Source organism: Leptonychotes weddellii, chromosome 15, assembly GCF_054177405.1.
Source record: "Leptonychotes weddellii isolate Sample4059 chromosome 15, ASM5417740v2, whole genome shotgun sequence".
In the NCBI taxonomy this organism is placed as follows: Eukaryota; Metazoa; Chordata; class Mammalia; order Carnivora; family Phocidae; genus Leptonychotes; species Leptonychotes weddellii.
In genome coordinates, this window is record NC_138383.1 from 21,339,525 (window position 1) to 21,353,961 (window position 14,437).

The following is a 14,437-nucleotide window of genomic DNA, read 5'->3' on the forward strand; positions in this document are numbered from 1 at the left end:
AAATATAAACAAGTTAAAAACAAGGGCTATATTATATTTCCAGTATTATACACACTTGCCTACTCATTTTACGAAGCCAGCATGACCCTGGCATCACAACTTGATAAAGATACTAAGGAAAGAAAATTACAGCTCAATATATAATACATTAATCTTTCAATTTAGAAGATGCTGCTGCTTATTGTGATTATGACCTGAAGGTGCCCGAGCAACCCTGCTCAGAAACACACCACCCACCACTGAACAGGAAAGACATTTTAAAAGGTCTCTCAACATATCATTTTCCATATTTAACCGAGGTATCTGTAGGTCTTCTGTTAAGCAATCAACTTTTTACAAACAAGAACTCTTCTATAAACATCACATCCTGCCACAATAGGATGCCTTAGGCTCCTGCAATTGCAAAACCCAGTGTGAAAAACACCACTGTGTAAGAACATTCCTGGGGCACCTCTGACACCACAGGTTTCACCATATAGAATACTCGATGTTACAGGGTCTGCACATCATTGCCTGCAGCTGGCAAGTGAGCAATACGAACCACATGGTGTAAATGTCTTCACATCAAAGAGAAAAGACAAAATCAGAAACATACCATCAACAATGCCACTTTTCCCTAAATGTCTTCATTCTTCAACAAATATTTATGGAATACTTAATACATGCTAAGTACTGAAAAACGTGAATAAGATAGACCTAAACTCTATTGTAAGAGTTGACAGTCTAGCAAAGAATACAGGCTTAAACAGGCTATTAAAATACATTGTGATAGGAGTTTTAATAAGAAAAGTAAGGGAGGCACAGGCCCATGGTAGAGGCACCTTGTCTAGAGAGGAAAGTAAGTCAGGGGAGACTCTTAGAGAACTGACCTTTTATCTGGAATTCCCAAATTAGCAGGCCAAGTATGTATGTTTTGGGTGGGAGCAGGTGCAGAGTTGGAACTAGGAAAAGAATGGCACAAGCATGGGAACATCATGTGCAAAGGTCCTGAGGTGACAGATCTCAGTTCATTTGGAGAGACTGAAAGAATTTCAACTTAGATGGCAGAACATGAAGGTTAGAGGTGAGAGGGACAGTGGTGAAAGATTACTCTGGAAGGCAGCCTTGTAGCAATATACAGTATTTTGTACTGAAGTAATATATGATGATTTTAAGTACCATATTTATAAGATAAACTCAGCTCTAGCAAAGATATATCTTCCTTTTATTATTCATAGCTGCCCTAAAACATAAATTCCCTCAGCTTCTAAGCAGCTTACATCTACTCCAGCAAGTCAGAGTAGGAAAAGAAAACAGGAAAAGAAGACAGAAGGACAAGGGAACAGAGGGTATATGGAACACTGTAGGCATAAAATGATCCTCACACCGCTGGGAAAAACTGCTGCAGGATCTAAGGCCAACTAAAAAGATTCTTGGCAGTTTGCATTCAAAACCACTAGGTTTTGTAGACAAGTGAAAGTTTCTGACATTCTACAAGTATCTGACCTTGTCCATTTACAAGGCTACTCTTTTGTTTATTTGGAAGACAATGATATCTTATGGGTCACATTTTTTACTACTAAGATCTCTGGGTATTCTTTACATTAAATAAATTATCACAACTATTCCTTTAAGTTACATATTCCCATTTTACAGAAGAAACCAGCCTCGTTGCTAATCCAACTTCTACAAGTCTCATTGACAGCTTCTGGTAGAAACAAACAAAAATTCCTGATTCCCTGTCACAGGTACACTAAACATATCAGACCTTTAGGATTTCGGCAGTCACTCTTAAATGTCTCACTAAAATTAAACCTCTAAAACTTCAGTGTTTCATTTTTCCTACCCTAATAATGGAAGCCTTCATGGAAACCTTACCTATTTTCATACCAATTAAATAAAAGTAACTTAGTGGGGAAAAATGATTTTCAGTTTGTTTAGAACTTATTTTAAACCTTGCATTACATTTTTGATCTGGTATTTCATTGCAATCCTTAAGGCATATATTTTTTTTGCCCTTTGTTAAGAGGTAAATTTATTGGCAAGGCCAAAATCATACCCACCAGCTTTGTTTTGACTTGTGGGAAGTTGTCCACATACAATAGAGAAATTACCAGCATGTTCTGGTTGTGGTTTGCTTCAACCTGCTGATTGTTTCTGCCCCATGACCCAAGAAGTGTGTGGTGTTTATATTTTTAATTCTCATTTAATTCTCATACAATACCTGTATATTCACAGCACAGACAGAACAAAAACCAGAAACTAAAACACAGAGAGTACTTTAGATTAAGTTTTAACTAGTGGCCAAACTAAAATTCTAGGATTAACATGTTTGCAATCTCCATTTGAGTGCCTAAAAACTTATCCTACAGAAATATTTGCACGTGTACACAAAGATGCACATATACATATGTTCTCTACAGCATTGTGGAAATATGAAAAAAAAGTTGGAAACAACCTAAACATCCATCAATAGGAGAATAAATAAATTTTGAAACACCATGTGGCAATTTATATACATACATGGATAGATAGATTCACATGGAAAAGTATACAACACTATTATGTTTTTAAAGAAATCAAGTAGTCTATATATTTCTATGTTATGCAAACATTCCACAATAAAAATATATCCCTGAGAACTCTCATACACTGCTGGAAGGAGTGTAAAGTAAGTATAATCACTTTGGGAAACTGGAGTTTCTAATAAAATTAGACATTTACCTACCCTATGACTGACCAGTAATTCTATTCCTAGATATTTATCCAAGAAAAATGAGTGCTTATGTTCACAAAACAAGTTATACAAGAATGCTCATAGCAGCTGTATTCATAATAGCCCCCAAACTGAACAACTCAATGACCATCAGCAGAAACATGGATAAACAAATTATGGAATATTCACACAATGGAATACTATTTTGCAAAAAGGATAAGATAGAACTGATACTCTTAAATGTCTCACTAAAATTAAACCTCTAAAACTTCGGTGTTTCATTTTTCTGACCCCTAATAATGGAAGCCTTCATGGAAATCTTGTCTATTTTCATACCAATTAAGTAGAAGTAACTTAGTGGGGAAAAATGACTTTCAGTTTGTTTAGAACTTATTTTAAACCTTGTGTTACATTTTACATGAATAAATCGCAAAAATATCATGTTGAAGACAGACACAAAAGAGATCATACTGACAGCAACACTACCCCATGATGATAGAAGTCAGAATAGCAGTTGTCTCTGGGGAGGGTTTCTGACTGGAAAGGAAACCTTCCAGGTTTCCATTTTGATGGAAATGTTTATATCTTAATCTGGGTGGTAGTCACACAGGTGTATACCTATATTAAAGTCATACAGTTGTAACACTTAAGATTAGTGCATTTTATGTATATAAGTCATACCTTAATAAAGTACAGGAAAGGAAGGATGAAAAGGAGGGAGGGAGAAATGGATGGATGGATGGATTGAGCGATGAAGAGGCTCACACAAAAAGTTATCAGAAAGGAAAAATTATTTTAAAGGCAGTGTGATAAATAAATAAATAAATAAATAAATAAATAAATAAAGGCAGTGTGATTTTTTTTTTAAAGCTTCTATGTACTTACTTATTTTAGAGAGAGAGCACGCAAGTGGGAGAAGGGAGGTAGAGAATCTCAGGCAGACTTCATGGTGAGGGTGGAGCCCGACTTGGGGCTTGATTTCATGACCCTGACATCATGACCTGAGCCAAAACCAAGAGTTGGATGCCTAACTGACTGAGCCACCCAGGCGCCCCTAAAGGCAATGTGATTTTAAGGAGGTTTATTATGGTTCAGTTTAGAGATATTTTCTGCATACGTTGAGCAAATGTTGAGCAAAACAGCCAGATACATGAGAAGATATTGTGTGACTGAATAAGCAAAACTGAACTTTGCTGTTAGATATCAGAGACGTGCTTGCCTATAGGGGTGAGTAGTTACCAAAGGATACAGAGGGTCTCGGGAAGTTTTGGTAAACAAAGTCTTGCCATTGTTTAGGGGATATGTTCTCTTTGTGAAGATTCACTGAGCTGTATATTATGATTAAGCATTCAATAAAAGTATATTGCATTCAATAAAAACAATACAAAATAAAACATATAAACAAAAAGAGATATACCCAGCATACTTCACATGCTTGATTTATAAGGTACACTATCTTAATTAATTTCAACTAAACTATACTATTTTTTTACATAAGTATAAATATGCGTCACTGGACACATTTTAGCAAAGCTTCTATTATGTGAATAAAAACCTTATTTCCCTGCAAAATCCTAATATTGGAATGTCAACAATGTTAGGAGGAGACCCTAGAGGAGAATTTAGGTAACTCATAAATGATTTTATCAAGTCCATCAGCCTTCAGGAAAGTTGCTCTCTGGATGTTAAGACCACTTTTTTCCTGAGCCCACATCTGTCCCATCTTCCATGTAAAAGCTGGATAGTAAAATTTAAACAGTGGAACTCAAAGACTCCAAACCTGAAAAGCCATCTGTTATAATCACCTAACCTATAATGCAGCACTGACAAACCGGAAAAGCAAGCAATGAACTTGGAAACACAGGGGAAATAAGTATGAATAAATGTAGCAGAAATTATAGGATTTCTGTAGGGTGTAATGGCTTATAACGTGAAAAAATTAGATCTATGATAGTTATGTCAATATGTTAAGGTTCTCAGATGATGGTAAAACTTGAAACTTACCTTATTTTTCCAATATTTAAAATGACTGAAAATTGTTTAGGTATTACACTTATATAATGAGGTAAAAATGTTATTATCTTTTTTTTTTATTTAAAGATTTTTATTTATTTTTTAGACAGCGAGCGAGAGAGAAACAGCATGAGAGGGGAGAGGGTCAGAGGGAGAAGCAGGCTCCCCGCTGAGCCGGGAGCCCGATGTGGGACTCGATCCCAGGACCCTGGGATCATGACCTGAGCCGAAGGCAGACGCCTAACCATCTGAGCCACCCGGGCGCCCCAAGAATGTTATTATCTTAATAGCTGGCACCAGAATTCCTCTTAGAGAACTGTCACCGCTTGGAAAAATAACTTGTTTCTCTGTGTGTGGGTGTTGGAGGGAACCTAAACAACTAAACAGAAGCTAAACTATCTTTTCAGATGACAAGGGAAATAGAGTTGGGTGTTTTTTGTTTTTATTTTTTTTTAATTTTTTTTAGATTTTATTTATTTGAGAGAGAGAGACAGAGATAGTGAGAGAGAGGACAAGTGCGGAGGAGAGGGAGAAGCAGGCTCCCCGCAGAGCAAGGAGCCCAATGTGGGACTCGATCCCAGGACACTGGGATCACGAACCAAGCCGAAGACAGACGCTTAACCGATTGAGCCACCCAGGCGCCCTTGTTTTTATTTTTTTGGTTTTGCTCCAGATATGATAAAGGGAGAAAGGGCCTGTGAGAAGGCATAAGGCTGAGAACCACATCAGGTGAAGGGCCAGAGAGCACTCTCTGATGACTGGGATGGCAAAAGCGCTTAGGAATAGGGATGCCTAATATTCAAATTGAAATAATTTGCATTACTGTTATGTAAATGCTGCCTCCCTCTCCTGGCACCCCCTAAATCTCCAGTGATGTCATCTACTGTCACAGGGGCTTCATGCGGGTAGGCTTCTGTGGAAACTGAGGAAAAGGATATGTGTAGACCAGGGTTTCTCAATCTAGCACTACTGACATTTGGGGTTGTATAATTCTTTTATTGTGGGGGCTGTCCTATGCATTGTAAGAAGTTTAGCAGCATGCCTGGCCCCTACCCACTAGATGACAGCAGCATTCTCTCCAGTTGTCACAAAAAAAAAAAAAAAAAATGTGTCCATGTGTTGCCAAAAGTCCCCTGACAGATAAAATCACCTGAGTTGGGAATCCACAAGTTTCTGCCCACATGACTTAGGGCAGCTAAGAGCCTGGAAGGAAAGGCAACCCTGAGAATGCATGCTCCTTGAGAAATATTAGGATTTTGAGGAGATGTTTGGGCTTCCACGGGGAATAGATCATGCCTAGAGTTCAAAAGGTCTGGGCAGCCCACTTAACATCTAGGCTATACCCACAATGAAATTCAAATATTTCTACCAACAAAAAAAAAATTTTCTTTTTAAAAGATTTTATTTATTTATTTGAAAGAGAGAGAGAGCATGAGCCGTGGGGTGGAGGGGGGAGGCAGAGGGAGAAGCAGACTCCCACTGAGTGGTGAGCCTGACATGGGGTTCAATCCCAGGACCCTGAGATCATGACCTGAGCCGAAGGCAGATGCTTAACCGACTGAGCCACCCAGGCACCCCCCCAAATATATATATATTAAAAAACAAAAAGAAAGAAGAGGAAGAATAAATCTTTCTTTTTTTTTTCAATGGAGGAGTAATGCAAAAGGACTATTTTACACACATACACATGCATACGCACAGACACAGCATTCTATGACAAGATAAGGAGCCCATATTTTTCCTAAGTTAGCAATGAAGCAGATTTCCTCTATGCTTCTTTCATAAAGTCTCTCACAGAATGATTACTGGACTCTAATCTAAGGAACGAAGGAAATGGAGGAGACTCTGAAACAAACCCTACAAACTCCCCCTAATTTAGAGAAGCCAGGGTAAATCACCAACATAGGCAAAAGGCCATGTCTGGGAGCTTTCCTATGAAGAGACAAATGCAAACAAAACAAAACAAATTAACAACAACAAAAAAAAATTGATAGGACTTTCTCAAAGAAAATAATTTTTAAAAATTTTACCAAATAATGGGGCGCCTGGGTGGCTCAGTTGGTTAAGCGACTGCCTTCGGCTCAGGTCATGATCCTGGAGTCTCTGGATCGAGTCCCGCATCGGGCTCCCTGCTCGGCAGGGAGTCTGCTTCTCCCTCTAACCCTCCCCCCTCTCATGTACTCTCTCTCTCATTCTCGCTCTCTCAAATAAATAAATAAATCTTTAAAAAAAAAAATTTTACCAAATATTTATAGCATGTATAACACATGCCAGATACTATTGTAAGTTCTTCTCAAATATTCATTCCTTTATTCTTCATGTAAATTCTATGAGATAGGTACTATTATTATCCCCATTTTACAGATGAGGAAACTGAGACCCAAAGTCAAACAGGTAGCAAGAAAGTGGCAGAGTCAGGATTTGAATGTAGGCAAACTGAACACACAAAAAACCATACAGGACCTGTGAGAATACACTGAAGTTCAAAGAGAAAACACTAAAGTTCAAAAGAGAAGAACTAGAAAAAAATACCTCCCTCTGAAGTAGATTTATTATTAAAGAACAGAAATGTATAGAAAATTTCTAATTCATAATCTCAAAACATACAAAAAGTCATTATACCTACAAGCCAGAGCTTTGCAAATGTAATGAAAATGAAACAATGAGTGATAAGGAAAAAATACATGGAAATTTTTTTTAAAAAAATGAATGCTGAACTTAAAATCATAATGAAGTCAGTGACAGATAAAACAATAAAAAAGGTGAAAAAGAGAGTAGATTGGGATCCAGTATATGCATAATGTAAACCCCATTGTGACAAAATAAAGCAAATGGAGCAGAAGTAGTGATAATAGAGAACTTTCCCAAGTTTAAGACCTGAGTCTACAGATCAAAAGGGTTCATTACAAACTGAGCAAAATTATTAAAAAACCTAAGACCTTGACACTATCTAGTGACACTTCTGAGAGCAAAGAACAATATCTTATAGACATCCAGGCAGAAGTTGGAAGGAATAGGTTATAAAAGAAATACATCAGGCTGGCACCAGATTTCTCCTCCACAAAACTGAAGACCAGAAGATAATGGGACACTTCTAGAGGGTGAATTAGTAGGAAGGGGAAGGAATGGGCAGAGTATAAACCGAGAATTTTATGCCCACACCCAAGTTTATATGAAACTACATAGACACATTCTCAGACATGCAGGGGATCAGTAAGCATAATATCAAAGAACCCTCTTTGAGAAATTCACTCAGTATTGTATTCTAGATCATCATCTACTAGGGCTTTATGCTTTGTCCAATCCAGTAGTCAGTATGGCTATTGAGCAGCTTAAATATAGCTACTGCAATTGAAGAAGCAAATTTTTTGTTTAATTTAAACTTAAATAGCCACCTGTGGCTAGTGGTTACCATATCAGCCCAGGCTAAATATCTAAGAGATAAAATTAAAAGTTCAAGAATGAAAAAGCCATGGTACCAAAAGGAAGCAATGAACAAATTAAGGGGAAAAAACAGCATTATAGCTATGGTTTTAAAATACAACGCAGGGGCGCCTGGGTGGCTCAGTCAGTGAATCGGCTGCCTGCGGCTCAGGTCATGATCCCACGGTCCTGGGATCGAGCCCCGTATCGGGCTCCCTGCTCCGCGGGGAGCCTGCTTCTCCCTCTCCCTCTGCCTGCCTCTCTGCGTACTTGTGCTATCTCTCTGTCAAATAAATAAATAAAATCTTTTTAAAAAAATAAAAAAAATAAAATACAACGCAAATGTCAAAAATAATTATTGTAATATAATATACATAATAAAATATGAACAATTCTCTGAGTCTAAAGTCTCAGATTAGAGGGGCGCCTGGCTGGCTCAGTCAGTAGAGCATGTGACTCTTGATCTCTGGGTGTGAGTTCCAGCCCCATGATGGGTATAGAGATTTCACATTTCATACTGGAAGGAAGAGTCAAAAGGTACCGTTTCATTCTTAATGTTGCTAAATCAAAGGGACATGGTGCTTTTTTAAAAGCCATAACAGGAAAACAACCAGTGGAATAAAACCTGAATGTATAACTTCTAAATCACCAGGAAAAAAAAATGTTTTAATGATCTAAGAAAATGCTCAGGAGACTTTAGCAACTGAAAGACTGTAAGTGGAAAGATCAGAATATAAAACTACCCACACAATATGTCCCAACTTTGAAAGTATGTACATATAATAAAAACTGAAAGAAATACATGGAAATTTAACAGTTGTTGAGCATGGGTGACTGTGTTATCATCATGTGTTTTCTAAATTTTCTACAATGAGCATTATCACTTTTATAATCAGAGAAAATTTTAACATAAAAAACAAAAAGAAGTATTATGGTTATGTCTCAGCTTTCGGTAGCATAACCTAGCTAGAAGACAATCCGTTATCACAAATTAAGCAAAAATGACTCTGATCAGCCAAAATGCATGTCATGACACACCTAAAGATCAGGGTACTGTGTTCATCAAGAGAGCCCTTCATAACTTCTTTTATTTTTTTATTTTTAAAGATTTTATTTATTTATTTGCGAGAGAGAGAATGAGAGACAGAGAGCATGAGAGGGAGGAGGGTCAGAGGGAGAAGCAGACTCCCTGCCGAGCAGGGAGCCCGATGCAGGAGTCGATCCCGGGACTCCAGGATCATGACCTGAGCCGAAGGCAGTCGCTTAACCAACTGAGCCACCCAGGCGCCCTTTCATAACTTCTTTTATACGTATCAATTCCAACAAGCTTGATTACCTGATGTTCTAGTAGCACTGCGGATACAGATACACTGAGCATGGTGTAAAGTGATAGGCCTAGCCTCACAGTAGGAAAAAAGTGACAAAAATAAAAATACAAAACAGACATTAACATTCACAAAGCAGCTGCAGGACAATTACGGCAGAATCATCCCTAAACAACTGAATATATTTCCACAAATATGATAACCGATATTCACTGTAACAACTCTTTTTTTTTTAATTTTTTAAATTTATTTGACACAGAGAGACATAGCAAGAGAGGGAACACAAGCAGGGGGAGTGGGAGAGGGAGAAGCAGGCTTCCCGCCGAGCAGGGAGCCCGATGCGGGGCTCGATCCCAAGACCCCGGCATCACGACCTGAGCCGAGGGCAGACGCTTAACGACTGAGCCACCCAGGCGCCCCCACTGTAACAACTCTTGAGTTGAACTGTTCAAAGGCAATTCCCTTTGAACACAGGCTGGCTGGTTGAAGAAGTGAGAAAAATTCCTAATACGTTTTAGAAAAAAGATTGATCATAAATATTTATGATAAAAAGTTAGAGTGCTTAAAGAGAATATCCTCAGCTCTCCAGAGCAGCTCACTCCTGCGAGTTCCACAGAGTTGGAATTTTACTATATTGAAAAGGATTTTATAGTTGGTTGCATCGACCAATACAAATCTGGAGAACAATCTAGAAGGAAATGATTAATGACTGCTTCTTTCCAAGGAAGTTTAAAAATAAGTAACCATAGGCATATCAGAATTAGTGTTAACACAGCAATCGCTACTAAATGCAGCCTGGATGTGGATGGCTTTTTGTTTGTTTTGTTTTGTTTTGTTTTTGCTTCACTCCATATTCCCAGCAGGATTTAGGTACCTTGGAGGTAGGTGGGACCTATTAGCTTATTAGGGTAAAATCAGTAAGCCCCATTCCATCACACACAGCACATTTGAACTGAAGAAACATATATTCTACCTCCTTCATACTTGCCTCTTGTGCTTCTGACTTCAAAAAGCAGGGATACAAAGACAAGGAAGAAACTGATTATGTTTATATCTGTGGAACAAAGATTATGCAAACTGCCAGCACTCCATTGTTTTTGTTTTCAGTATGGTTATCACAAAACAAAAAGATAACTTCTACATCTGAAGCCTGATAATTTGAAAACAGACCTGAATATTTCCTCCTCTTTCAATAAGGCAGTAAACACCTTTCATTTTACTTATCTGTAAGGTACTTATTTGCTGATATGGACTAGTTAACTATTTCCATAAGAGCTTGACAGAGTCTATCTGAGGAAGCTGTTTCCTGAGTTACTCTGAAGGTACCGTCGCTGCTTTAACATTTGCCAAAAATCCAAGAAAGCATTAAAAAAAACTACACACACCCCCAGAGCTAACAAGAGAAAAACATAATCATAACCTTGGTTAATGGTTGGTCCTTTAGCACTCTGACCACTATGACCTCTCCAAGCTTCTATTTGTCTTTTGTTTGTTCCTTTTTCTTTTAAATAACCCTACTGGTTGTTTATCTGATTAACAAAAGTAATACATGGTCAACATCACAACATGAAGATGTATGAAATAAAAGTGATAATCTCTGTCTCCCCCACCCTCTCATTTCCCTGCCAAAGAAACCAATGTTAACAGCTAGGTGTATATTCTTACTTCTTCCTAGGCTTACAAAAAATATATATAATATATGGGAGGGAAGGGGTGGTTCACTTACTCGTTTTCAAACAAAAATGGATTATATACATTATTAGTCTTAAAAATATGGACACCTTCCAAGCCGGTATATACAGATCCTTCACATTCTTTTTAATGACTACAAAATATTCCATAAGATGGATAAGTCATTCATACCATCGCCCCACCTTTCCCAAAGCGTGGACATTTAAGGTGGATCCTTGTACCTATACTTCATGTCCTTTAATTTCAGTAACACGGATTCCCAGAAGTAGAGTTTCTGGGTCAAATGAAACATTTTCAAATGTTTAAAATTTTATCTTTAAACAAAATTAATTTTAGACCTTCAACATTTCTGTTCCCTTCTTCATTATGCAAAATTTTGGCATAAACCTTTCATAATGCTTTGCATATTTTATTTTTTAAAAGCACACGTATTATGTCAAAAAACACCCCTGTCATTTATGCTCGTGTACTTATAAATAAATAAATGCTTAAGTTATGGCTGTGATGGCCAGCGTTAAATCATTTTGCAAATGCTTCTGCCTTGGTTTATGAAAGTAGTAATTCACTGTGGAAACTCTACCCCCACAGTCATGTGGGCAACCCCGAAGTAGTAGCTTCCTCACCTTGTGACTCTCTCCACTGAGTGACGATATAGAGATCAAGACCTACATATTTTCTAATTGTCAACAGTTAACCTTAAAAAGTGTGTGTGGTGGGAAGACAAGTACACAGCAACGACGATAAATTGAAAGCCATTATGGGTTTCTAATATCCACAAATTATTTGTAGTATAATGAATAATTCTGTTGGTCTACACCAGAGACTATCTTTCATTTAAAAAAAAAAACAAAAAACCTATAACCAATGTGTTGCTATGATTACATGAACCTTTCAAAACCATAGTCCTCCAACATTTTTTAATAGAATTATTGGTTGGAATCCCACTTTTGCCTTCTTCCCCCCTCTACTTCAGATTCAGATTCTGATTGCAAACTGTAAAAAAAGGCCTTAAAGAAATGCATTAACCAACGAAGCTCCTTAAAATTTAATCTCAGACTCCTCTGTAGATTCTAAAGACCCAAGCACCAACAGAGATTGTTAAGACACAGCAAGTTTGACACAGAAGTATGTGACATGCAATTAATCTCCATTCATACCCTGCTCTACTTGTCAGCAAACAAAGGTTCTGCTTTAGAAGGAGATCTGAAGACTTCAATTAAAAACAGTCAGCTAACAAGAAAATAATCTAAGCTAAAGGAAGGTGACAGGTGCAGAAATGAGTTGTTTACCAAAGTGTCAGTTTTGAACAATAAAGAACTGCACATCAAAAATGTTAAAGGAGTGGATTTCATTGCAAGCCTCTGAAAATAAAAAGGAATTTTCTACTAAGGCTGCACACAAAACGGAAGTACAGTTTAACAAACTTGTAAGATAGGTTTTCTCTCATCAAATGACAGATACCAATAAGAAGAATCACTTTATATTTTTAAATGCAAGGGCAGAATTACCCTTTTTGCTACAGTTCCTTCTCTCCCAGAAACCACCACACTTAACAGCCTCTCTTTACATTCAACATCCAATATTGAACCAAGGGCAGAGGGAAAGGCTAGATTGCTTCTTCTCAGACACCCAGATGATGCTATTTTACCCTACAAATAGTTTTCTACTCTGAAAGTTTAGATTGACTCGGGTCATAAGTAAAGTGGATTTTGGAAACTTCACCTCAAAAGAAATACCTAGTTGACAGCTTTTACATAGAAGCAATCCAGAATGGAAACAGTGCTACAAACAGAGACCAAAAGGACTGCCAAATATTTGATTAGGAGGCATTTATACCGAGATAACAAGGTAATGGAGATATAAAACCAATTAAATTGAGAGAAACTGAAAAATATATATATATATATACTCCTTGCCAAAAGTCTGACCTGCCCAAAGCAGGCCATCTGTTAAATATGTGTCAAAAATGTCACTTGGATGCCAAAAGTCTTAACTCAGGGTAGTTTCCTCCTGGGACCCTTATGCAAGCACAGATTCCAGGCCTCCGTCCTTCCAGGAAAGTCAGTTACAGGAAAGCAAGTTACTTTCTCCAGAAAGAAAGTGTGAATGGAGCAGGTGATATTGCCCATTAGCAAAAAAGTCTCTTTCCAGTGTTAGAAGGATCTGTGGAGTGTCGCTGAGTATGGCCTTAACTCTTCAGAGGACTGCTTAGGCACCATAGTTTGAAGGTAAACACACCAGGATGGGGCATTTCTAGAAAAGTTAGAAACGTACTACTGCATCCGCCTGCCCTGGGTGGACAGCAAGACCCCCTGCAGTCTGCAGGTTGGCAGAGGGAGGCGCCGACAAAACTCACACTAAGCCCCAGGCCTTGGCCGACAGCATCCCACGAGCCCCTCGCAGCCCCCTGAGAGCCTCAAGGAGCTCTGAGCGGGAAGCTGAGGGGGCTTCGGGGCTGGGGAGGGAAGAAAGCAAAACCCCACAGGCGCGGGGGCCTGTCCCGAGGAGGAAGAGTCGGGCCGAAGACCACTCAGGGTGACATGGGGGGCCCCCCAAGAACCTGGCCGGAGGTGGCGTGGAGGGGTGGCGACGCCTCGTGGAAAAAGAAAATGTGGAACTGAGGCGAGTGAATGGGACCGTGCGCGGGCAGGGTGAGAATCTGGCTGTGCGGAGTTGAGGGCTCTAGAAGTCTCGAGGTTCTAGAAGGCGGCGGGTGATGGAGCTGAAAAGAGAGGCCCGTCTTGGGAGCCCCTGGCGTCTCGGGTCGGGCCTCCAGCTCTGCACCTGAGGGACTCCCCCCAGGGGGCCGGGAGGGGCCTGGGGCTGGGTCGGGGCGTTACCTTCCATGAGCCAACGGATCTCCTCGGGGAGGGCGACGGCCTGCATTTGGCCGGGCGGTGGGGAGGCCGGAGTGTGAGGCGGGAGAGGGGCGTGAAGGCCTGGTGCCAGGGCCGGCGGGCTGGCAGGCGGCTGTCGCCTGGCGGAGGCACCTGTACCTCTGTGGCCGCCGCCGCTGCCGCCGCTGCCGGGCCTGGCCGCAGGGCGGGGCGGCGGGCCCGGGGCGCGCTCAGGAAGTGGCGCGCGCGGCGGGCGGGGGGCGCGCCCCGGGCGGTGGGGGAGGAAACACCTGTGCGCGGGTGCACGCGCCCCTCCCGCGGCGCCCTCAGGTGGAAGGACTGCGGGGCGGGGAGCGCCGCACAGGCTAACCCCCACCAGAACAAGAGACTAAACGCGGCCCGAAGGAACTTCATCTCCTGGGACACTTTCTATCCTAAGCACGGGGCAGTTG

The 14,437-nt window shown here is 39.9% G+C and overlaps 1 protein-coding gene across 1 annotated transcript in view; it reads right to left on the reverse strand.

The window, feature by feature from the left end:
- Positions 1-14,178, reverse strand: part of SKAP1 (src kinase associated phosphoprotein 1) — a 266,750-nt gene extending 252,572 nt beyond the window's left edge. Inside the window, exon 1 of the mRNA XM_081805143.1 lies at positions 13,989-14,178. Within this exon, the coding sequence (XP_081661269.1) occupies positions 13,989-14,034 (46 nt within the window). The 5' untranslated portion in view covers positions 14,035-14,178. The remainder of the gene's footprint in view (positions 1-13,988) is intronic.
- Between the last annotated feature and the right edge of the window lie 259 nt (positions 14,179-14,437).